Raw genomic sequence first — 26,506 nt, forward strand, 5'->3', positions numbered from 1 at the left:
GACGCCGCGTTCGACAACACCACCAGCCCCGGAGTGGACGAGATGGACTGCAAGCTGTTCGAGGTCCCCAAGAAGTTCGGGGTGGAGCTGCCCAAGAATGCCCGAAGCGTGTGCCCCGTGCGGCCGGCGCGCCGGCGACCCAACGAGGTCGATAGCGGTACCGCCGCACCGAAACTGGACGAGCAGGTACGCTGTTAACATATCTATTTATAAGAGTAAGTCTCGTACATAGTGTATATAGTACGTACACTTGCTACCCAATTATCGCGTCACACAACAATAGAGAATAATTATTCCGCGCTTTCTACCGCGCGCTTTGTCACGTGGGGCCGACGCAAAAAATGCCAAGATACTTTTGTTTGTACTCCGGTAATCACATGAAAGTATCAAGTGATTGACAACTATATATTAATACGTGAACCAAAAACTTTGTATCCCTTTTGATGAAAAACGGGGAAACGTACATGAATGAAATTTTTCACAGTTATAGTTTATATTATGATGAAGGAGTGCATCGAGCTAATATTATTTTGATATTATGCTTTAATCATACATTTTTTTAACAAATAAAATATTACACACACTACAGTCTACAACACACCCACTAGGAAAAATGACAGATTTTTGAGTGACAAGCCTACACATACGAATTGTACTCTTTTATTTATGGTTGAAGTATGTTGACAACAAGGCGACAAATTTAAAATTGATTATAGTTTTTTTTTTTTATTGAATCTTAGATAATATTAGACAATGCTTACACGGCCAGTCTGAGATCAGCTGAATCCCAGAGATAAGAGTTGAAAAAAATATGATAAAGTCAATATTTTTTTTTTATAAAATATATGTAGTAGTCCTAATGTCGTTGAAACTAAGGTCGAATTTCGACCATTGGGCGATCTCTAGTAATATATTATTATGTCTCGATTTGGTCTCGATATATGGAAGGAATTCCACGCGAGAAATGTCTAGCTATGGTCCACTAAAAAGATTTCTCTTATCGACAAAACCATGTACTATGCTATACATTGCATATGTACGATGTTTTTAATTATTAATTTTTCACCAAAAACCTTAATAATAATAGTGCATAATGTGATCATATAACAATATTATTATGTTGAACTTTAGTCTTAAGTATGTAAGTAATTTTCCTAATGGTAATTTTTGGTAACAAAAACAAAGAATACAAGGTTTTGAATAGCAAATGCAAATGTAAAGGAATAAAAACTTGAATAATAGAATCACATGAATTAACGATCATAATATTTTAACTAAGAAAACCTCCTTTTGTCGGAGATCTAAGCGCACTGAAGTGCGCAGGCCAAGTTTCAGCAATAATAAGTTTACAATAAAATACGAATATGGTCCTCTACACTTTTTCCATCGCCTGTTTTCTGGAGAGGTACAGCCTATATTCGTATTTTATTGCCCATGATCGAAGTCGATTGTGCATACAATAGCACAATCATGGTGAGAATCATGGTCCAACATGAAGAGGTACCAGAACCCTGGTCATCGTACTAAATAGCATCTTATACCGTATTAACAATAACAAAAACAGGTGGTACGTTTCTGAGAAATGATAGCGAAATTCGATATGACCATGAGTTACTGTGTAGCTACTAGTCGCTTTATTGATAACGAACGATACGTCCTAATGGCGCTTAATTCTTCGGGCTAAGTTCAAGCTGTAACTATTAGTAACTGAGATTGTAAGCCCTATAACGAATGAATGAATGAATTTATTTTCGCATCTAATAGGCAAAATTTGATGAGAAAATGAATAAACGATTGTATTACATTCACAAGATGCTCAGTCGCCTCTGATTACAAATAAGACTCGTATAAACTATCTTTCTTTAAAGCAAATATTTTTGATTCAAAGAAATGCAAAAAGGATTACCAAGAATTCTATATGTTAGAAATTAAAGGAATTCTGTAATATCAAATTAATTTGAAATGGTTTCTATAATTGATATTTTTACTTCCTATTTCAGATAATTGCAAAGTTTTTGCGTAACTCCATAGCAATTAATGTAATTTTATTGAGCATAATATCCTTAATTGATCAAATCATTAGATTAAACATAGTTATAATTAATTAATTGTAGGAATTTAAGAAATACAATCATCACGAGTTTTGCCCTAGACTTTGTCGCGCACAGTACACAACTGTGCACGTAATATTATGCCTGTTCAAAAATGCGTACCGGTATAGAATACTATAATTATGCATTTTTACATATTCTTAATTATTTTGTCAAAGTTGTAACCCCAAAGATCTTTAAAATAACAACCATTATTAAACTCATTCTGAAAACTGTTAACATAATACTTGTAAGAAACCTATCCAACATTAATTTGTAGTTCTCTCTAATGACTAAATAACAGCCACCAAACCATTTCTAATATTGTTTCTTTCATATTATAGCCTCTATTGCCATTCAGAAGTAATAATTTCTTATGTTTATGCGAATATGAGTCAAGCGTCAACTAATTTATACAAATGAAAAATACTTTTACGGATTTTATCGCGCTATAAAAATTCGCGCTGTCCATAATGTGCGCTGTGTTTTGTTCGTTCGATCTGTATCGATCCAGTTCGATTATACAACACATTCCTGCGGTTAGTTTGACATGACACTTATGTAACTGACAGCTCAATTTTTTTAGAAAGCTAGACGTAATAAATTATCTGTGAATACCATAAACCACATGATTATGTTATTATTGATGTCTGCGTCGGTATTATTAATTATACTGATGTAACTTTAACGTGTTATGATGTCTTAACTGATTCTAATGGTCATTTATTTTTTGGTAAAGTTTGTTTACATTTTTTTCTTACCTAATAGAGGTTTAGAGGTTTTAGAGATCATTGCTTTCGATTAAAGCATACAGAAAAATGAAATTTACTAACACTTGGTTTTTTATAGTCTATGACTCGACTTATTGGTCTTTATTATCTGATACTTGATAGGTTATACTTAATAACCCAGGCATTGGATGGGCATGTAAAAAGTGGGTCCTAGGCTACTACTGATATCTTGCCAGTCGTGTCGACCATCCTTCTTACGGGGTAACTACTTAGACTAAAGGAAGAGGTTGTGCGCTGCGTTCTGCGCACACACACAATTACTTCAAAAACAGATATTTTTTTTGATTAAAAAAAAAACGATCACTGCTTCTGAAACCGGAGCGAGGTACTATTATTATGTCTCCATGAAAATGTCTCTATAGATAGCTCCTTATTATGCAGAGTCTCGTGACGATCGATTTCTTACATTAACAATGCGCATTCACTCACGTACACTTACCCCAGGACGGTATTCTAGATTGAAGGGCCTAGAAAATGCTCTACCTTATCATACCTTTAACCAATTTGCTATAGAAGCGCTCGCCAACGTTATTTTTACCAACCAAGAAAATTAATGTTCGTTTTTACCAACCGTGCCGTAACTTATAATATTCTCCACTGGTAATATTTTAGGAATGGGTAGGTAATAGTTATATCTTGATCCAGGTATTAAGTACTGTACGTTGTCGGCAGGCATATTTAAAGTGTTGATAAAATCTTAGTAATTATTCGTAATGGTCGCTAGGGGGGACATTGAGCGTTAGGGCGCGGTTGGTGAAAACGGACATTAATGTAGTTATTACTTATTAGGCATTACTCATTAGTGTCTTCTGTCTACTTAAAAATCTGTAGAAAAAAGTTTGAAAAAGACGACTGTTTAACTTAAATGAAATTTTGTTTTCTCTTATATTCTAGAATTTTTGCATGTCTCCACGTGCGGGATTTTTGGCACATGTGATATCTGTTGCGCAACTAAAGAAGACACTTTCTTTGTGACTTAGAATTCAGCGCCTACCCTCGAGACTTGCTTTCTTACTTTCTATCGCTTGTAATTTTGGTCTTCGAATTAATAATTTATTACTGGGACAATATTAAACTTAAATCCGGCCTCATTTATGAGCGTTTAAGTTTATTTCGAAGGCCCCAGTTTTGGTAAAGTTAATATTGAATTAAACGTCATAATATTTTGACCATTACTTGTCAATTGACACTTTTGGGTTTCAACTTTGAGCATATTACACTTCTGACATCCATAGGTTAAATATGCTATAGATACTCAATTAATTCTTCATTCGTCGCTTGATCGTAATTTCGTAAGGCGTGATCCATTCCAGTCATTATCAGTTTTCTCTCGTTTCAATGATTTCATTGTGGTTCCCATGGTTTTGCTTCAGTTTTCTAAGTCACGTAAACAATTTAGCTGCGGAATGGATTACGGCTCTCGACTCTCTCGCATGCGCCGCACGTATGGCCATTTGTACCAACTCTTCCCTCTCTTTCTTTTTACAAAAAAAAATATTAATGTCCGTTTTCACTAACCGCTCCATAACACTGAATTGCTTATTGTGGTCTTCGACTCGAAGGACAAGCGGTAGTGAAATCTTAAGAAATAGTCTTAATGGTAACGGATTAAACGGCTCTCGAGTCCCGCGCATGCGCCGCACGTATGGCTTTCGCTGCGCACGCGCATACCATGATCCTTTGAAATTTAACATAACGGACGCTAAGCCGCCAGGGAGGCTCGTGCTGTATTTGTCAACGGACTTTTCCACTACTCTCTTTACTCCTAGACGTACTTGCCTAGAAGGGTGATTCTGGGTTAAATATTATTTTATGTCCCTCGTTTCTCGTATTCATGAAAGAAAATGTGTTAATCGTAATGTTTTACCCGGAGTAATTTTGAACGAATGTCGAATTACCTAAGGCAAGCAAACCTTGGAAATTTAACTTAATAATAATCTGTTCGTAGAACTTTCTTCTTATCATATTAAACCTCAAAGCTTAGGTTGTTAGATCTCAACACACAACCATTATTTTAAACATTTTAACGCCTTTGTTATTTTATTACACTGTGTGACATATTCTAAATTAATCTATATTAATACGTGAAAGAAAAACTTTGTATCCCCTTTGACGAAAAATTGGGAAACGTAGGTGAATGAAATTTTGCACAGTTATAGTTTATATGGTGAAGGAGAGCATCGAGCTAATATTATTTGAAATTATGCTTCTAACATACATTTTTTTAACAAATAAAACATTACACACACTATAACACACACACACACACACACACACAAGGAAAGATTACTGATTTTTGAGTGACAAGCCTATACTTACGAATTATACTCTTTTATTTATGGTTGAAGTCTGTAGACAACAAGTTGACAAATTGAAGATCGTTGAAATTGAATTATAGTTTTTTTTTTAATTGAATCTTAGATTCTATTAGACAATGCTTACACGGCCTGTCTGAGATCAGCTGAGTCCCAGAGACAAGAGTTGAAAAAAATATGATAAAGTCAAAATATAGGTAGTACTCCTAATGTCGTTGAAACTAAGTTCGAATTTCGAACATTGGGCGATCTCTAGTTCTAAATTATGAACTATTACACTTTGCTGATTTTAAAACACGTGTAATGTGTATGTTCGAAATCGTTTATCATTATAAATTCATCAAAACCAGGGTAATCTGCTCTCGAATAATTGAAATTGCCATTTTACTTTCTAGTGTACTATGTACAAATTTCGCCGTACACATTTAGGTTAATAAGTTGTCGTTCGACTTGCTCAACTTCTAAGAGTATGTTAGTAATGTTGTTAGTAAACAATGTCACTTTCCTTTTGTTTGAAAGCAAGGAGAGTATTTATTACTTAAACATAACGTTGTTTAAGTATCGAACGTTTTTTTTTAATTTTATTAATAAAGGGCTAATGTAATATTTATAACCTCCTCCTTTTTGGAAGTCGGTCAAAATGCATTCTCGTGTTCCTTTTTTTTAAACCCTTTGATTTCATCGGTTCAATATTAATTTTATCATTCCTGGCTAAGTTTTTAATTGGGGCTGTTTTTTAATTTCCTCATTGAAGAAAATTAATCAATAATAATCCTTTGTTTCACAAGGTAACCCTAACGATTAAGCCCAGCCGCACATTGGCCGAATTCTGATCAGAAACAGTTGAATTTCGTCGGACCGCCACCCCGCACACTATCCGAAATATCCTTCCGGCGAGTTCGAGCTCACTCGGCTCAGTACAAAATGTAAGAGATAGCGCGGACGTTCAACTGATCAGAAATTTCGGACCATGTGCGGCCGGGCTAAAACTGAATCGTGGAGGACATTTTGATATAGCACTCCTTATATTATTTATTGACATTTTCTCTCCTTTTTGAATGTCAAACAAGTGAATACGGGGTCAATACTTCAAACATGCTTACGGCGCACATGTAAACAATTATATTATCTGACAATGAACTTTGGTGAATAAAAACATGTAATACATGTATCGGGTTTTGCCCTTGATTTTTAAACAATGACAAAATAAAGGTTTTGTCTTGAATTTTAGGTACTATAAAATTATTTATCAGCATGTTCGGCCTCTTTTGTTTATTTTCCTAGATGCATACCCAACCAACTGACATCCATACTAATACTATAAATGCGAAAGTGTGACTGTCTGTCTGTCTGTTACCTCTTCACGCCCGAGCCGCTGAACCGATTTTGCTGAATTTGGTATGGAGAAACTTTGAGTCCCGGGAAAGGGCACTTTATACTTTATCCCGGAAAAATGGTTCCCGCACGATAAACGAATTTTGGCACAACGGAGTTGAGGGCGACATCTAGTATTATTTATAATGGTGGTGGGTTTTTAGTGTTTGTGTGAAATCTGGATGTTGGTTTAGATATAGAAGTATTATAACGAGTAGAGTGCGAGTAACGTTTCACTTTTTACTAGTATCGTGTATAGATTTTCATAACGTTTTATATGCTTCAATTGCAATACATGGTTTATGTACAGTTAGCTGACTTTCCATTTTTGATTGGCTTTTCTATTTCCCAGAGCTTATACGGATTTTATCGATACCGCAATATGTCGATTTACTATTTGTCCATTATCAGAGGACATTAGGCAGAAGGCTCTTTATTTATTTATTTATTCACCAACAGAATCACATTTAACAAAGTACAAAATAATGCAGCACAGTTTTTTATAGATGAAATGGGTTCCAATGAAAGGTGAAATACAACAAGAAGAAGATAAGATATTTTTTTTACAGATACAAATATATTTTTGTCTAGATGGTATGGCGAGTTTTCGTAAAGTAGGTACCCATTAATCTAACGTTCAGTATATTTGATAATCTTGATCCAACATGCAGTAGAAGATTTTTTACATAATAGAGAATACGATGAAGATAAAACCACTTGTCGCTGGAACGATTTGTACTTAATAACCGGTCTTACTTTAAATATTGATATCAACAAACCGGAAAGAGAACGGTAAATAGATTTGTGAGTTTGTCCGATTTCAGCTAAATGCATGCGCAGAGCGGGCTCGGTTGACGAATTGTAGAGTAATCCGAGAGCAAATCAGGGTTGCCACTTGTCTAAAAAATACAAATTTTCTCATGATGGACTATAGTTGCTAAAATTCTTGTTTTACATAATATTTTCTATTTTTTTTTAATCTGTGAAACCTTTAAGTTGGGCTACTTGTGTCTTTAAACTGTATTTATAAGCTACAACATTTCTTCCAAAAAATTATGAAAATGAATTTTATTGACAACCCTATGAAATCACAAAGGGTTGATCCACATTTTAATTTTTGTAATGCGGTTTACTTTTAAATAAATTAATTAGCCTTAGCGCGAAAGCGTGAACTCGTTATAATTCTGTGCATATTTTAAATATTCAGTACATGTCTACCGATAATATCTACAAGTTTAATTATTATGAGAGTGATAAATATTTTTCAACTTTTTTCTTAAAAGTTGAGACTTACTTTATCGTTGCTATTTGCTAAATACCTACTTAATTGCTTATTTTCTACAGATCTGATAAACAGTTTTTATCTTTTTCAACATTTCGCATTTCCTTCTATTTAGGTGTGTAATATATTATGTGGTAACTTGTCTATTAGAAACCAGCTATCGACTCGTCCTTCAATCCCCTAGCACGCCCATAGCATGAAAAAGTAAAAACATAGCATTTATTCGTAGTTGACAACCCTAGCTCGCTGCAATCGTGAGTCCACAGGTGTCTGACCCACAATGCGTCCGGTTTCTCGTCAGTCACGCCGGCCGCCACTGACGTGACACCTCAATGAAGCTGCTCGCTGCACCATCATTTACTAGCGTGACAGATTTACTTAGCCGTCTATTTCTTGATACTTGTAATGTACATCATCTCTTTCCGTAGTAAATTGTCGCCATGCTGTCTGTTCGAAAAGATCTTTGATACCACTTTATTCTCCTACTGGATCTACTACCGTCTACAACATTTATTTACACAAAAGTTTCTACATGAATATGTACGTACTTGTTTTCAAAGTCAGCAACAGATTCTTCTTTCCTTTATTATGGTGGTCTCACTAACTCAGTGAGGCCGCCATAATAAAGAAAAGCTAGGCCAGCATTTGAGTCTCTACATTTTACTCGATTTTCAACTTTTTTTACAACTTAAAAGTTGTCTACGCAAAATTTTATCCATACTTCCATACTAATATTATAAATGCGAAAGTGCGTCTGTCTGTCTGTCCGTCTGTCTGTCTATCTGTCTGTCTGTCTGTCTGTCTGTTACCTCTTCACGGCCAAACCTCTGAACCGATTTTGCTGAAATTTGGCATGGAGATACCTCGAGTCCCGGAAAAGGACATATTATGAGAGTTGTCATCCTGAAAAAATGTACGATTCCGGCGTGATGAGCAAATTTTGTCGCAACGGAGTTGCGGGCGTCCTCTAGTATTTGTATATTGTTGAAATCTATTCGGGCAATATGGAGACACATCTGCATAGTAACCTATCTGAAATCGCGTTTCCGTGTGCCCGACTCTAGAACATCTATGTAATATTTATACTATGCCCCAACTACGCTCACGTATTCCGTCCCGAGAAATATAACATTCGCATAATACCGTGGTCGAAGGTTGTTCGCACGGTCCGGCCGCGGCATTGTCGAGGATGTTACACCGTTTACATAACGCTCTCAGCACTATCTCAAACACTGATCGCCTGTGTGGCGTCGGATAGCGTGCTGATGCTACAAGGTGTTGGAGCGTGTTGTTAAACGTTATTAAAGATCGACGTGTTCAATGTTCATGAAATGTTTAATGAAGACTCTATATTTGCACAAAATAATAAAAAAGTTATCAGGGGTTTAAAGTTTTTGTATACAGAAAATTGATACTCATTCTAGAATTCTTATAATATCCTGATATAGATAGGATAACAGATACATATTTTCCGACTCAAGCTATCTGAATCTCTGATACTCTCACTAAATGCAATCTCGCGTCTATAGGATAACAGGCTGCAATTCTAACTTTTGACTCATTACGAACACTTAATTCTTTTCTAAGGGCCTGTTTTACCACTTTCTGATAAGTGCCGGATGGGCTATCCACAACAGATGGAGTATGGAGTATCTGTCAGATAAGTTGTGGATAGCCTATCCGGCACTTTATCTGGGAGTGGTGAAACACTAAACAACCCCTTAATCTATTTGGTACTTCCACAACAAAACAAAACTTTGAAACAATCTTTAAAAATTATAGAACATGTTAGGGAGATCGCAGACGATAGACTCGATCGCACAAAAAGTCTGTCGACTGCGATCTCCCTTATCATAAGATATACAATGTAAAACCATAAAGAAAATGAGACTATTAAGTATCTGCATGTTCGTCCGTTACGTGGCGGATGCAAGTAGAGCGCACAGATGTACATCTGTAACGGATGTTTGTATCGATACATTGTCTATTGTGTTATGAGTACCTGGTACCTGGTAGATTGGGTTCAATACATTACCGTTCTGAGATATCAGGCATGGTTATGAGCACCAATGGTACCCACTTAAACAGTTCAAGAGCCTGAAAATATGAGAAACTAGATGACGCCCGCCAAAACTCGTTTATCGCGCGGGAACCGTACATTTTTTTGAGATCAAAAGTATCCTATGTCCTTTCCCGGGACTCAGAGTAGCTCCATGCCAAATTTCAGCAAAATCGGTTCAGCGGTTTGGGCGTGAAGAGGTAACAGACAAACTTTCGAAGTTTCACATTCATAATGATAATATTAAGTATGGATCTCTAACGACTTTTTCTCACGAATTAAATTATAATACAGGATATTTTATTTGGTTCGTATTATGTAATAAATAATGCTATGCTATCACCCTATAATTGGCTATATAATATAGTTACCTAATTGCTTTTGCCAATATAAATAATAAAGCTGATGCCAATATTAATAACAATTTTGGAGTTTTTAAGTTATTTTTTAAATTGTGTTTATATTTCACTCGAATAAGAGTTTGTTAATCGCAGGACTGTTTTATGCTACTAAATTGTGATGATCCATGAAACTACTAAACTGTTGATTGTGCCGTTGCATTGTATAAACGCAGTCGCATCACGCTTCTAAGATGTCAACGACAATTATCTCCAGTCAAAGACCTAGTTGTGTCTAGACCACACGGTAATGGCTCGATAATGTACAATGTAGTGAATGAGTGTTACGATTAAGCCTTTCTCGAGTAATTGCGATCGTGACCCCAATACCAACGCGGGTGCGCGGTCCTCGGATATACTCTCACTACTTAACTTCTTTCACTTAAAGAATTGTAATTAATTCTTTATTATTTTGATATGTTTTTTGTTTATGTAGTTTCTAAAAGGCTAATGAAAACGTTACCAACCACCTGGTCAATCAACTTTCTTAAAAAAGTATTGACAAAATTTTACTAATTGACAATTTTTCTGCAAAACTTAATTCGTCGAAAGGCATTGATTGAGTTGAGTTAGAAATCAATTTACTAGTAAAATAGAATTAGGTACCTATGCTTTAAATAATTTTCCATTGCAAACTTTTGCAACTCAATTTACCTTTGACAACACTATAGTACGGTATTTAAAATATGGGTCAAGACGCCTGATACAAATTTACTTTATTTTAACGTTTAGGTATTAAGTATGCCAAAATTTCTTTATTTTTTTGTGTCGATGGTACACAATTGCACTAAGCGTCCAAGCATAAATCCAATGAACGAAGTCAATTTAAATAATCTCCACTGATGTATATGTCGCAGCTCCAATTATGCGTGTAATGAACGAGGACAGAAGGTGTCAAGTGTAATTGTCCGTAATGCGATGATGCACGGTCACCAGTTCCATTTGGGTCAGTTCCGAGCGATGGACCGGTCAGGTGTTACGACTTACGCGATAAATGCACGGTTACTGAGGTTCTATATGAGTTAATTTATTCAATGGCATTGTTAGTTGGTTAATGTTTTAACACCATCCAATCAAAAACACTAGTGAATAGATACTGTAGTTTGCAAACCGTTGCCGCGAACCGAGGAAAAACGGTGAAAATGTTTTGAACCAAGATGCTCTACGAGTATAATAACTCAAAATTCTTGGTGTGAGACAAGGAACCTGACATACACTTTTATCCCTTCATCTGTATGAAATCAGATCAAACATGGTATGCGACAATAATTGTGATACATAGGTACAATCTCAATAGTGATACGAAGTTAAACCGGCTTAGAGACCGGTATAAACCGTTTGCGATATAATAAGTTAAATTAAAACAATTGGCGGTGGATCGAACAGTACTTATTAATAGTCAGTCAGAACAGTCTTTTAAATACAGCCTCCGGATGAATAAACAATATTTATATTCACAAATTACAATCCAAAAGTCTTAACAAAGCAGTTTTGTGAGAACGTAACTTGTTTTGAAGACGAGTTAGGAGTCGTGACGTAGAGCTAAGATTTTGAAGGTTGATAAAATGTAGGTACTTGCGATTAAAGTGTTAGTATAATATCTTAGTTATATAAGCAAGAATTAACCAAACGATATGGCACTAATTGAAATTATTACTTGTGCAATGACCACCATAATATTATTATGTTCGACATAATATTTTGGTGTCTATCGCCCAATTAGAAAGAAGCCTATTTGCGCCAGTCTGTGTTCAAATGAATCCTTCGTTCAATATTTTGTAACTTTTGGTGGTGTTTTTTATATAAAATAATGTGTATGATAACTGATAAGGCATTATATTTAAACACAGAGTTCGCTATAACGCAGATTGGCGAAGATCTTTCTTAGATGATTCTTTAGTTATTGTCGTTTTATGGCCCCTATTATGGGAACTCCTGTTCCCCCATAGTTCTCATATTAATTATTAACTAAGGTCCACTACACATTCCCACCGCTGTATCTCCTGTGTCGCCAGGATCGACAGCGGTATCTAACCACGAAAACCCTTTTGATATGATCTCAGAGAGCCCGAGGGACATGTTATGTTTTTGTCAGTTTGTCTAATTCCATTTCCTTCCTTCCAGATTATGTTCCGCGGCGGTGTGGTGGGCGAGTTGGACGCGCGGCGCGACGCTGCGCTCGCCCGCGTGCTCGTGCGTCTCCAGGCGCGCGCTCGCGGCCTGCTGGCGCGACGCAAGGCGCAGAGGCTACGTACACAACACACGGCCGCCAGGTGAGGAAGAAACTTGTGGCTACTGCTTACATTATTGAACTGGATTAAAATAATAATAGCTCCCACACCGGTTTCGGTGACGGTGGCAGGTTTCATAGTTCATTGAAACCAGGCCAGCTACGCAGGAGTAATTGTATAGTTCCCAAGTGTGTGCGCAGTACACAAGAGCACTCTCTATTCCTTTACTCTCATAACCCAGTGGGACGGAAGACCGACACGACCGACTTTTTACTTGCCCATCCGACGCATGGATCATCTTACTTGTCAGACAATGAGGTGATCAGCCTGCATTGTCCTAACCAAACTTGGAAATAACATGTTTCCAATGCGGGAATCGAACCCACGACCTCTGAGTCAAGAGCCACGCTCTAAACCACTAGACCACGGAGGCATCAATTTAGACGGTCGGAATTTGGACGGTCAGCCCTAATAAATACCACCACAACATCTGGCATGAAATAAGGGTTACCTTGTGGTTCGCTATTGTGGCTGAGGATACCAAAGGACCAAGGGAGTTTATAAAGAAACTATAATATGATGCCCGCAACTCCGTTGCGCCAAAATTCGTTTATCGCGCCGGACCTGTACTTTTTTCCGGGAAAAAAAGTATCCTATGTCCGTTCCCGGGACTCAAAGTATCTGCATACCAAACACTTTCGCATTCACAACAGCATCAGCAGTAGATTCACGCTTCGCATCGCTTATCTTGACTTCCAGCCAGTGAATGAGATAATCTTATGCGTGAACCAGCGTCTGCCTACTTAGTGGATTAATCATTCGAACACTATCTACTGATGATCACTGAGTACGTGCAAACGAACGAATACTCGTCAGAAACGTGCAATTTGTGGCTCTTATCGACGAAATATTTAATATACTATTGTTGGCACCAGATAACATTAGATACTGGTTTGCAATCGCAATCTAATTACTATAATTGCAGGATATCAATTTGGAGAAAGTATAGAGAGTTGTAACATTAAAATAGTCTAAGGCGCTTGTTGCAAATCTGATTGAATGAAAATGTTTGAAGCTGGTTTGAAGCAATCTTATGTAATGTTGTTTTTATGTTATTGTTTAAGCGCGACGCTTGAAGCCCTCCGGACGAAAGATACTATATACTATAGTATCTTTCGTCCGAAGGGATAGTATATACTATAGTACTGTAGTTTACATAGGTTTCTCTGTAACCTGTGGGGAAAATTGCGAATAATTCGTTCAAATTATCATCTAGGACTTGCTAAAGTTTTGTGAAACAATCTCGCCAGAATAGTATCTTAGTTTATTGCACGCACTCATCTGATGCCTCTAAAAAACCCATCAAGAATCTCAAGGGCGTATTACAAATTACATATCCCTCAAAAGATCGGCTATAGGTGATCGCATACTTACCAGCCCTAGTAGACAAGTGGCAAGCGATTATCGTAAATGCTAACAAAATGTATGCGATTTGACAGTCATCACTTCGCTAGCGAATACTAATGTCAAATCCCATACATTTTGTGGCGTTGGCGTTTACGATAATCGCTTGCCGCTTGTCTAGGCCCTCCGCACGTGCCTTTAGCGTAGTGTGCGCCAAACGCGTCGCATCTTAGGATTCGTTGTATGAAATGATGTGCAACCTCGCACATTCGTCCGCACCGTACGCGCTTACGTATACTATGCGGTGCGTTCGACGCATATGATGTGACGCGGACGGTGCTGACAAGTGTGCGATTAGCGAATGTAAATGCCATTATGATAATTTATATTCTTCTATACAGATGTATCCAGCGCAACGTGCGGGCGTTCCTCACGGTGCGCGACTGGCCGTGGTGGCGGCTGCTGGTGCGCGTCACGCCGCTGCTTGCCGTCCACCGCACGGAGCACCGCCTCAAGCAGGCGCAGGTATTTCATACAATAGTCGTTCATACTCGAAAGCCATGACGAACGGTCGGCGCTGTCATAGACCCTATGGCACAGACCACAGTATACTCAAAATTCTTAAATGATACATTAAGAGTTTGTAGCCAGTGGTCGTTTTTCGCGCTGGGCTAAATCAGGTGCTTCTTTGTCCACTTAAAAGGTCTGTTTGGTACCTTTGGATAAAAAAAAAATGTTGGTAGCTTATTTTGGATTATTCCAAAAATAAAATACTATTCACCTAGAAATTTTGACGTCAAATGCTGCATAATATGCTTGCTGCTGCTGCATCGTCAAATGCTTGTTTGGTTGTTTGTTCGTTGGAGATAGATACTAACTGAAAGTTTAACTGATGGTTATAACTTATAGGTAACTAGATACTTACTATAATTTTATGGGTGATAGTTAAAACTTTAATACGGAAGTCTTTGGCGACTTACCGGGAGATGCAGTTAATGTTCTATTAATTTCAAGAAACCACCTTAATAGTATAACATACTGCTACTATAAACTTATGATTCTAATCATGCGGGAACCGTTTTGCAATTAACCATAAAATAGAACATGAACTCTGTGATAACATTAGAAAGCGGCTGATCAAAAACAAAACGACAGCTTTTACTAGTGATAACGTATTTTAGTGTTGTGATAGAGAATAATTGGGCATATTTCATAACCTTCATATGAATGACTGAATGCTTGTTGCGAAACTAGAAGCTAAAGTCCAAACGACGTTTCAAGGCATAAACTTCATCTAATCTTCTTCTTCTTTAATATATACAATTCTCATGTCACAATGTTAGGCCGCGTACTCCTCCGAAACGGCTTTACTGATTTTAACCAAATTTTATATGCATATTCAGTGGGTCTGAGAATCGGCTACTGGGTACTTTTTATATTGATAAGTGCATTTGTTGATGTTATTATGTTATTACAACTCGAGACTGACGGCGACCATTGTTTGTGCGACGGGATAGCGATGGACGTTGCCATGCCATGTGTGAAAAAATATGGGCGAAATCTATACTAATATTATAAATGCGAAAGTATCTCTGTCTGTCTGTCTGTCTGTCTGTCTGTCTCGCTTTCACGCCAAAACTACCGAACCGATTGTAATGAAATTTTGTATACAAAATTGTCTAAAGCCTGAGAAAGGACATAGGCTACTTTTTTACTGAAAAAAGCGTTGTAGGGAGGTGAAAATGCGTAAATTTGTTCAAATTAAGTTAGTTCCAAAAATCTATAATAGATGGCGCCGTGCGTCTTCTACATCGCGCTAACGCTTGCCCAAAAGTATTTCTATAAGAGGTGGTATTATCTTACATTTATTTTTCGATTTTTTTGATTGTTATTTCTATATAACGTTATTTAATAAATCAGTACTTTATCTATGCAGTGACGTAACATTAAACCTATCATTGATAAATAGTTTATGGGTAAAGTTGTGTAATTGGGGGGCTAAATAAGCTTGAAAATTTGGCATAAAATATAAAGTTTAATTTTAAAAATTTAAATATTATGTGCACACTGCACAGCTGTTTTGATTTAAGGGGTACCAGGGTTTTTTTTATAAAAGCTTTTGACACCAATTTAACACCAATTTTGTTGACATCGCGCGCTATAAACTGAAGTCCACGCGGACGAAGTCGCGGGCAACAGCTAGTACTTTATATGGCAAAGAAACGTTTTCCGGGACAGCTAGTAATATATAAAATTCCAAAATTTGTAAGTCTGTGCCTCCATATTTATCCTGTATAGAATCTTCAAACTACCTTTCAGCTCTTTCTATCCATAGAAGTACTAGAGTATAAGTACTACTTCTAATCTTTAAAAGTCCATTCACAATAAAAAGGTTTTTTGTCCTAGTCGTTAGAAAAATGGATTGACAGACAAGAACGAATCGTGAATACACAGTGTGTTGTTTATGAGAAAGGATATGAATTGGTATTTACTATTTGGTATATCAAGTTAAACAACAAAATATAACAGCTTTTGATAACCATCCATAATTATAATATTATAAATGCGAAAGTGTGTCTGCCTGTCTGTTGCCTCTTCACGCCCAAACCGCTAAACCGATTTTGCTGAAATTTGGTTAAATTATATGAAAATGGTGTGGAAATACTTTGAGTCCCAGGAAAGGACATAGGATACTTGTTATTCCGGAAAAATGTACGGTTCCCGCGCGATAATCGAATTTTGGCGCAACGGAGTTGCGGCGTCATATCTCAGTATGCAATATTAAAACATATAAAATCCAAAGCCAGCCAGACTTGTTTAATTAAATGAACCGTGTAAACGCCGCAAACTGTGAGCTCAGTGCGGACTGCGCTGCGGAGTCAACGACCGGATATAAGATGAACTCTTAATCGCAAATCGCAGTAGGAAGGGAACGCATTGTGTATTGTCTCAAATGATAAAAAGACGGGAAAATTACTTTCAAATGTTTACGTCGGATTTAATTTTTTGTAAACAAAAGTATTTTTGCCAGTCTTCACGATAGGCCACGATGAATTTCAGCCCCAGTTTATGCCGATCATGGGATTCATGGGCAATCATATACGAATATCTATATATTATGTGCCCTCTATATATTATGTACCCCTCTATATGTTTATAATCGCTTGTCTTGGTCAATCGTGGGCCAACGGCCACCAACGCCAAATATATGTATACTTAACGTAAAGTAAAGAGTATAGACTAAAGCATATAACATATTGACCACAAAGTGATTGCTATGTAAAAATCTCTCTATATAAAGATCTCTAAATAATATTATGTTTAGAGATCATAAAGCAAAAATACTCTTATTTAAACAGACTCTAGCGAACATTGGTACTTACTTTTTTTTGCATAAGAAAATCTAAATCATAATAATTTCACCTGGCATATTGGTTATTACTTATTACGTAAAAGAAATATAAGAATGAAATATACGTAACGAATCATAAAATCTTTGAAATGTTGCTTTATCAGTGATATAATATTATGTTTACATATCTAGTTAAACATTAAGATCGTGTGTCATATAATTGTTCGCTATCGTAGTTTTTAATTTTATTGTTTAATTCGAGTTTCATTCAGTTTTAGTTAACAAAATGTAGATTGTAGGCGTATACCGTCGAGGAGGAGTTTCAACAATAAAATAATTCATATTCGTGTGAAAGTGAAATAATAAGTTTAGCTGAATAACGTCACAAGTGTACTAGTTCTTATTGTGGAGCTATGGACTGTCAGGTTGGCTTTTTTTTTAGTATAATCCAACCGTTTGAACATGAACAGGTGACAGACAGACTTTCGCATTTACTGCAATTTTAGCATCAAAATATATTATTAGTTATTAAAATAATTTTGTCGTTTGTCCACACTCCACATAATATCAACTTACTCTATTTGAAATAGAAAGTGTGTTTTCAGTAGCACTGTACAGTAATAGATACATAATAATTAATGTTAACTACGCATACTTAATAGTTAACTTAGCGTTGCCATAAACATGCCAGTAAAATGTAGTGTATAGTTATTTAATTAATTTCCAGGAGTATATTTATTGTCTAGTCGGCGCTCACGCCGTTATTCTAGGAAAGCTTTATACGTGGACTTACAATATACGTAATGCGATTCGATCAACGCCTCGTATTATACAAAACAGTAAACTTGGATTATATTGCTGTGTTTTAATATTATTATTCAGTATATTGTGTGTTATTTTGACCGTAATTTGTGTGTAGAAATACTTTAGTTTAGCCTTTACTGTTTTAATATTATATGTATTCCAACACTTGCAGGCATAATTTTAATAATGCTTGCGATAAAATATTAAATTTGAACTAAAACTCGGTAATAAGACCATCAGAGTTCAAAACCATACCTATAGGTATTAGGTATATCAAGGAATCGATCATGTTTGCCGTCAAAATTCCTTTCCGAGTCATCACAAGTATTTAATGATTAATTCGTCCAGTACCCAGTCGAGTGGATGAACATTGGACGCAGTCGTGCGTGCACCGAAATTGTACGCCGTGCGGCGCGTACGCCATGCGTGCGCGCTGCGTACGCGAGTGCGTACGAAAGAGCGTGCGTTACGCTTGTCCGCTTACGTACGAGCAAAAAATATACACGTTAGAAAACTGTGTATTAGCTACGTATTATGAAAAGAGTACCGGCTAATGATGATAGATTGCTAACGATTGCAGATTAATTATTATTATTACTTCATTTTCGTTAAAGTTTTGCGAAAACTGTGAGTTGTCGCAGCTGGGCGGTTCGCTATTTTCTTACTAACTTATTTAACTAATTGCGATATGGCTCGAAGCTTTTATATCTACTAGCTAAAAGCCGTGCTTTCTGAGGGCTCGCGTCGTCACACCTTGACTGACTGATGATAACACATCTACATATAAAAAACCTTGAAAAAATATAAATATAAATAAAAATTACTATGTTAAAGTATAAATCAATATGCGTGATAGTTTTTTCCGTAAAGTGTACCACAAAATGTATTGTGGCATTTGTGGGATATACTAGGGCTCGCTTCGCTCGCCCTGATAATAACAGTTCTTTTCACACGACCAGGAGCGCAATCAACTATGATTAGACCTACGGCAAAAAATACAAGTTTTATAAACAAACAAGTGGTCGCCAAAGCCAGGTAATGTTTTTACGCCACCATGACACACATACACATATTTTCTCGATGTATGTAGTTTTATTTTTAACTTCAAAGAGTAGCTTAATTGGTCCAATCGTAACTCGTTCTCGCATTGAGATGTCTCTCACACAGTCTCGACTATTTTTAAACAAAACGATATTTTTATCTATAATTATGGGAAGATGTACAATTGCCCCTTTTATGGGCAAGTGATCAAAGTCGCCAATTAAGAGCAGTCGATGGATAGTAATCAACTTTATTGCGTCGAGTAACTGTTGAAGCACCACAAATTAATTCATGTGAAAAGGATTTGTTTGGAAAAAGATTAAGAAGTTGGTTTATTTTAGGCTGAATTTTGAAAGTCCCTTAGAATAAAATAGTTTAATTACAGGAATATTGTGTTGAGAAAATGGGGGCCTTTACAGTTTACTAGGAAAATAACCTTACTCTCTCACTGTCACAAACAAGAGAGTCTAATTAATAATAATAATAATAATAATACGTGTTGGCTTCGGCCCCACGCATGCCTTCCAAAGGTCCGGGATTTAATTGCCCGTGAGCAAGGAATACCTTACACAAACATAATAATAATAATAATAATAATCTTTATTTAAAACTTTTAGCATCTGTTACAATGTGTAGTAATAATATGACCTACGAGTACAATACAGTTGTATATGAACTTACGAAGACGATAAATAACAGACTTTACACATATTGTATAACTTTGGCGCCTGCACTAGGCTGAGCCTGTCCTGCAGATCACCAATATATTTTCCTTCTTTTAGACATATAGTTTAGTTAAGATTTAAATTTAAAAAACAGGTATAATATTTGAAAAACAAATAAAAGTGCCTCTGGCTACTCATTAAAGATTTTAAGTTTTAAGTGCGCGCTGTGTGTGTGTGTGTGTTGTCTATCTATATATCTCTCGTAGCAATTGTTCTTTTTCTTGATAATCTAGAGTTTTGAGCCAGTTTTTAACTTTTCTCTTTACTTCTATTAAAGGACGCATTTTCGTTTTACATTATTGTATATAAAAGGGTGTAAATATGGACTAAGTCGTCTTGAAAAACTAGAGTTAGTTTGTGGTAGAGGCAGCTTCCAAGTTCTTTTTTTACGTAGTACATTATAATTTGGGGATTTAAGAAAAGCATGATGCTCCTTAACACAAGCCTGAAGTATAAAAATGGCGCGAACTGTGAGTACATCTGAATCTTTATATACACTTGATGTAGGATACCAGATGGGTTTTTTTAAAGTTACTTTAAGCACTGACCTCTGCGCTCTTTCCAGGACTATCATTTTAGAGGTTGCTGCACCTCCCCATATTGGTATGCAGTATGATATCACTGACTGGCGTATAGATATATAAACGGTTTTAAGTAGGTGTAGAGTGGCAGATGTTTTTTTTTATTATGAAATAAGGGGGGCAAACGAGCAAACGGGTCACCTGATGGAAAGCAACTTCCGTCGCCCATGGACACTCGCAGCATCAGAAGAGCTGCAGGTGCGTTGCCGGCCTTTTAAGGGGTAATAGGGGAGGGTAGGGAAGGGAATAGGGGAGGGTACGGAAGGAAATAGAGGAGGGTACGGAAGGAGATAGGGGAGGGTAGGGAAAGGAAAAGGGTAGGGGATTGGGCCTCCGGTAAACTCACTCACTCGGCGAAACACAGCGGAAGCGCTGTTTCACGCCGGTTTTCTGTGAGGACGTGGTATTTCTCCGGTCGAGCCGGCCCATTCGTGCCGAAGCATGGCTCTCCCACGTCAATGATGTACGTAAGTTTTTGAATATGTAGATAAGCTTTCGGATATTTTTAGATGTGCTGACAAGATGTTCCTGGAAGTCTAATTTGTCGTCAACCATGACCCCTAAATATTTTACAGGTAGCTTTTTTTAGTTTTTAGCTCACAGTTACATTTTACTAATAATTGTTGACTATTTAAAGGACATGTATGTACCGTAACATTAAGATTAACAGGAGGTGCTGATGCTCCTGTTTTATAAAAGAATAGAATTTTAGACTTGGGGATACTCAGAGTAAGTAGGTTATCTTGGAGCTACCTAGCGATTTTTCTAAGTGAATTTTCCGCCGTGCTTACTGCCTCAGCCCAATTATTTCCATAAAAAATAATTGCTGTGTCATCAGCGTAACAAATAATATCGGTTTTGTGGAGTTTTATATTAAATATGTCGTTCATATATAAAATGAAGAGTGTAGGGCCTAAGATACTCCCTTGTGGTATGCCAAAATTAATATTTTGTAAATTGCTTCTATGATGGTTAATTTTAACACATTGTTTGCGATTAATTACCTCTCAATCTCAAATTCGATGGTCCGTTTAGGCCCTAGAGCAGGGGTCACCAATTAGTTTCGCTCGGGGTCCGGTTTAAGACATGAAATGACCTTCGCGGTCCACACATTTTATATAAAAAAATTATTAAACATATAATTACGGAAATTACAAAGGTATTTTTAGATATCAATGAGAAAAGTAACCATTTTTTGTAGCTAATTATCTCTCTGAAGTTTGAAGTGAAATATTGACATGAAATCCTGGAGAGGTTTAAGTCCTAAGATGAACGAAGATCATCTTCGAACACGCTTGGTCCGCACACAATGGGTCGGCGGCGCGGACGGTCCGGATGCGGACCGCGGTCCGCCATTTGGTGACCCCTGCCCTAGAGCGTGTCTGAGTATACATACCTACTCGTATTTTGTAAAACACACACTGCTCCTTGCATAGTTGGGTTAATAAAAGTTTTTTTGAAAGTGTCAAACCCTAAAAATTATGTTCCCAAACAAACATACTTCTGTCTTCTAGTAAACTAGTGACATAAAATACGTGGCAACAATTCACAAAAACTCGTATATTTATTACTTTGCCATGTTACATAGGCTATTTTTAATACTGCATCGGATGCAAAAAGTGAACTCCATAAAAGATCATATACCGCATTAACGAGACCAGGGTATAACTGTAGAAGATGTTCCCACACATATTATTGTCTCTCGGAGGGGTAAAAAACATTGTGTTCTATATGGACAGATATGCTTAGACTAGAAACCTACTTGCCATTTTTGTTGTTCTAGATTTTTTTGTTATCAACTACGAATGTTATTGTGTTATGTAAGTACATATAATATAATGGTTGTCACGATTCACGAACTGGTAAAAGGGGAATATTGCATAGGATTATTTTGTGAGAGCTCATAAGAATTTAAAGAAATGGTCAAAAATGTTGTTAGGAGAACGGAATGTTTTCCAAACAGTGCAAAGCAGAAAACTGTCCCTGAATTCACGCGTGGTGTATACTCGGTAGTTATGCTGCATCTGTCGTATTTCGTTGTTGTTCTAGGTCTTCTTTACTAATGCTAAATTGGACACTATGAAAAATTGTGATCGCCGCAATACTTCCTAACCCACGCCACCCACAATCCCACCGGAAAAATTTCTTGTAAAGTGTTGCCGAGACGACCACATAAGGTTTACCCTGTGAAAAAGATAATATGAGATCTCATGTAGAGCCAAGCTTCTGTATCTACACGGCCTTACTCTACTGAACCTAACTTAAACAAATTCTACATACCAGTAGGTATGGCTTTGCCGTTTCACAGCCGTCGCAGTGGTGATGTGAATATTTAGTTTCTGATCTGAGGTTAGTAACAAAACAGTCGAGCCATACATATTATTTACCGATATGTAGAATGTGTTTAAGTTAGGGATAGTAGATTTAGAAGCTTGCGCGTAGATTTAGAAGCTTGGCTCTACATGAAACCTCATATCTTTTCCACAGGGTAAACCTTATGTGATCGTCTCGGCAACATATTATTATAAGAAATGTTTTTGGTGGGATTTCAGTTCTTTTTGTCAGTTGGTTCTTGTAAGTACTTATTTAAAGTTTTTTAGTTACTGTCTACAGTCCCCTGTGTCTTAGGTCCTAATTAATTAAATTGGTGAAAGTCTCATATAAGGGAAATGGGGTGAAAGTTATAATTTTATGGATTTTTTGTTGGTTGTATACTAAACTTAGATTACATACCAAATTTCAGCTTTCTAGCACTTCAGGACATGTCAGTCACAAATGTCAGTCAAACATTTTGATGATCATCACTGTGTCAGTGAGTCAGTGACGAAATCGGCGTATTTTAGATATCAATAAAATCTAAAGTGTTAGAGCTATTCAATTGAGAATCTTCAATTAGTCTATTATTGACATCATATTCTGAGAATATGAACCATCTGGTACATCGGAAACCAACTCTATGGGGGTTCAAAAAACGACGAAACACTTCGGGAAAAGGTAGGTAGTGCCCTTGCGCTTCTCTTGGCTCGTCTCGGCGGGTGCACTACCATGCACCCAGATACTCTCTAGCACACAGAATCGACGCGATATAGATCGTAGAGGAATTACCCCTGCACATGTTCGTAATCGTTGGTTACGAACATGCGAGGGGTTACTTACATCTTGGGCCAACCTAGATAGGATAGGCGAAATTAAATATACATAATTATTGACGGTCTAAAACATTTCCGTTCTTTACTAAACAAGCTTACAAAAAATCATTGCAAAACTTTTTTTGTTGCTCTATATTACGTTTTGGTATTTGATTATTTACTTGCGTATATTATGTAATTTGTATGTAATGCGACTGTTACGTGCCCAACAGTATATACAGTTACCGAATCTATTGTTAGCTAATGTAGTATGTAAATAGGTCAATCTGTAAGTCAATTTTTCGATTGAACAATTTAGGTCTGCATGTATAGAGCGGTACGCCCCATTGCGTATTGTGGCGGTAGCAACGCAATGTGTAGGTACTTTAGAACATAGGATTTAAAATTATAGCAATCCTTTTCTTTGAAACCTTACAGTGAATACGGTTAACATTTTAGCCAAAAACGTAATATCATCTATAATGATAAAAAATGTTTTGTTCTTGTATGATAATTCGGAAAAGTCACTTGACTATATATGATTCCTAGCTAGATCGATTTATCGCCTCCGAAACCCCCTATATACTAAATTTCATGAAAATCGTTGGCGCCGATTCCGAGATATATATATATATATATATATATATATATATATATCGGACTCATTTAATTCGTGTTTTATCGAATACGAAGATGATGGTTTAACCAGTAGTAGTTAACAACTATTAGGATTTTAAATCTTGATCAATATCTAACCAAACATCTCAAATATTACCGGGAAATGCCTTTTCACATCGAGTCGTACAAGGAAGGTGTTTAGGAGGTCAAAGTCGAAAGATTTATAAAGTGGCACATATCGTGTCGTATTATAAAGTGGCACATATCGTTTCCGGGAAGAGAAAATGTCGTGGAAAGTGTTTAAAGTAATTATAGCCCATGTACTAGTAATAGTAGAAGTACAGGTACGAGAGAAACGCCCCTGAGCCTACTAGGGGCTTGGTAACTTTTACGTAAAGGCGGACCATTTTGTAGTGGTTTTAAACGGCGTCTTTTTTATTGACCGACTTCCAAAAAGGAGGAGGTAATACGTTCGGCGGTATGTATCTTTTTTTATTTAATTATGGACAATTCCCATAGTAAATTAGTAGATGAAATCCATTAGCATATTAGTTTAAATGCTGTTTGTTGTTGGATATAATTATTATTACTATCCTAAACGTCCGGACCGTAAACTTTTATCACAGTTTTTACTATGGATTGATTAACATTGACGAAATCGATTCAAGAAGTGTATTTAAAAGATAAACTCTACGTCAAAAAACCTTACAAGATTGGGTACTAATGTAAAAATACTATGTTGGTCTTAACTGTTAAATACTAGATGTTAAATAGTTACGAATTGTGATCATCTCAAGTCCATAGAAATTTTAATAAGTATCTGAATAATTTGAATGATAGTCATAAAATTAAACTAATTCGGGTGTAATTCTGATCAAATACCTAATGGGGAAATGATACGAGGAAGTTTCAGTTAGATACCAAGAAGGTACCTATTCTCTCACTCAATTCAATTAAAATCAATGCAATTCAATGAAAAAACTATTAAACAGTTTTCCAGTAGAATTTTCCCGTATTTTCATCTCTAATATCGTCGTTTTCTCATGATTTTCCGTTCCGCTTCCGCGGCTGTTGCGAAATGCTTCATCAATTCACTATTCAGTTTGTTACTTGTTAGTAACATAACTGTCTAACCAACTGTTGAGTTTTTGCAGAGAATTCGTATGTTATAAGATGTAACACTTCACTGTAAGTAATAGAAAACCTTCCTATCTTCTTTTTAGTCTTTCTGATTGATGTGTAAAGGCCGCACTGAGAGATATTCAATCGTTACTTAACCCGACAATCCCCAAGCGGCATCCGGCTGTCCCATAACAATTGAAAGTCTATTTTGTCTGCGATACCCTCGATCGAGGTATTTATTTTAATTTAATTTCAGTAAAAACTATTTAACCGCTTATATTTTATATATTATATGTAATTGTACAACGTTGTAACAACATATAATATGTACTCGTAATAATATACAAATACAATAATACAAGTCGGATAATACGTGTGAGATGGCATTAACTCACGCGACGCCATGCGCCGGAGCACACGTGTCGATCTACGCTTTCTACCGTCATTGATTTGTATTTAGAGTACTTATTGTCGGTATTGAGATTTTATCAGCATAAATACAAATGAAAAGGAGTAAAACAGTTTTTACTCGGGTTAAGCCGAGATTGGGAACTGGAGAGACTGAAAAATTGCAGACGTACAGCAAAGTTACATGTCAAAAATGTATGGGATGCGATGCGGTGCGGTTGTGGAACTCCAGTCCCGAAAGACCTATTGGTCGTGGGCGGTGTCCTTATAGTCGGATCCAGGATATTAGATGTTATACTCTCTTTAGCGGCTTATGCCAATCCAACTAGCAACTAGCAAAGTCAGTAGATACTCATAGCGTTATTGAAGACTATTTTGATTTTCCTTATCCATACTAATATTATCTATATATATATAAAACTCAAAGGTGACTGACTGACATAGTGATCTATCAACGCACAGCCCAAACCACTGGACCGATCGCGCTGAAATTTGGCATGCAGGTAGATGATAATATAACGTAGGCATCCGCTAAGAAAGGATTTTGATCGGTTCTACCTCCAAGGGGTTAAAATAGGGGATGAAATTTGTATATTATAATAATACTTCTTAACGCGAGTGAAGCCGCGGGCAAAAGCTCGTAAATAAGAAAGTGTGTCTGTCTGTCTGTCTGTCTGTTACCCCTTCAAGCCCAAAACGACTGAATCGATTTTGCTGAAATTTGGCATGGAGATACTTTGAGTCCCGGGAAAGAATATAAGCTACTCTTTATCCTGCGAAAAA

General features: G+C 36.6%; 1 protein-coding gene and 1 long non-coding RNA gene across 6 annotated transcripts in view; one reads left to right on the forward strand and one right to left on the reverse strand.

Moving 5' to 3' along the window:
• LOC121728173 (unconventional myosin-XVIIIa) overlaps positions 1-26,506 on the forward strand; it is a 238,603-nt gene that overhangs the window by 185,738 nt on the left and 26,359 nt on the right. For all 5 annotated transcript variants that reach the window (XM_042116297.1, XM_042116298.1, XM_042116299.1 and 2 more), the window contains 2 exons: positions 12,434-12,582; positions 14,346-14,469. In XM_042116297.1, the coding sequence (XP_041972231.1) occupies positions 12,434-12,582; positions 14,346-14,469 (273 nt within the window). The remainder of the gene's footprint in view (positions 1-12,433; positions 12,583-14,345; positions 14,470-26,506) is intronic.
• Positions 963-25,556, reverse strand: LOC121728175. Its single transcript, XR_006035761.1, has 3 exons — positions 25,467-25,556; positions 2,657-2,662; positions 963-972 (listed from the first exon to the last, which is right to left on the reverse strand). It is a non-coding gene; the product is annotated as an uncharacterized LOC121728175 (long non-coding RNA).

The sequence above is a fragment of the Aricia agestis genome, chromosome 6, assembly GCF_905147365.1.
Source record: "Aricia agestis chromosome 6, ilAriAges1.1, whole genome shotgun sequence".
In the NCBI taxonomy this organism is placed as follows: domain Eukaryota; kingdom Metazoa; phylum Arthropoda; class Insecta; order Lepidoptera; family Lycaenidae; genus Aricia; species Aricia agestis.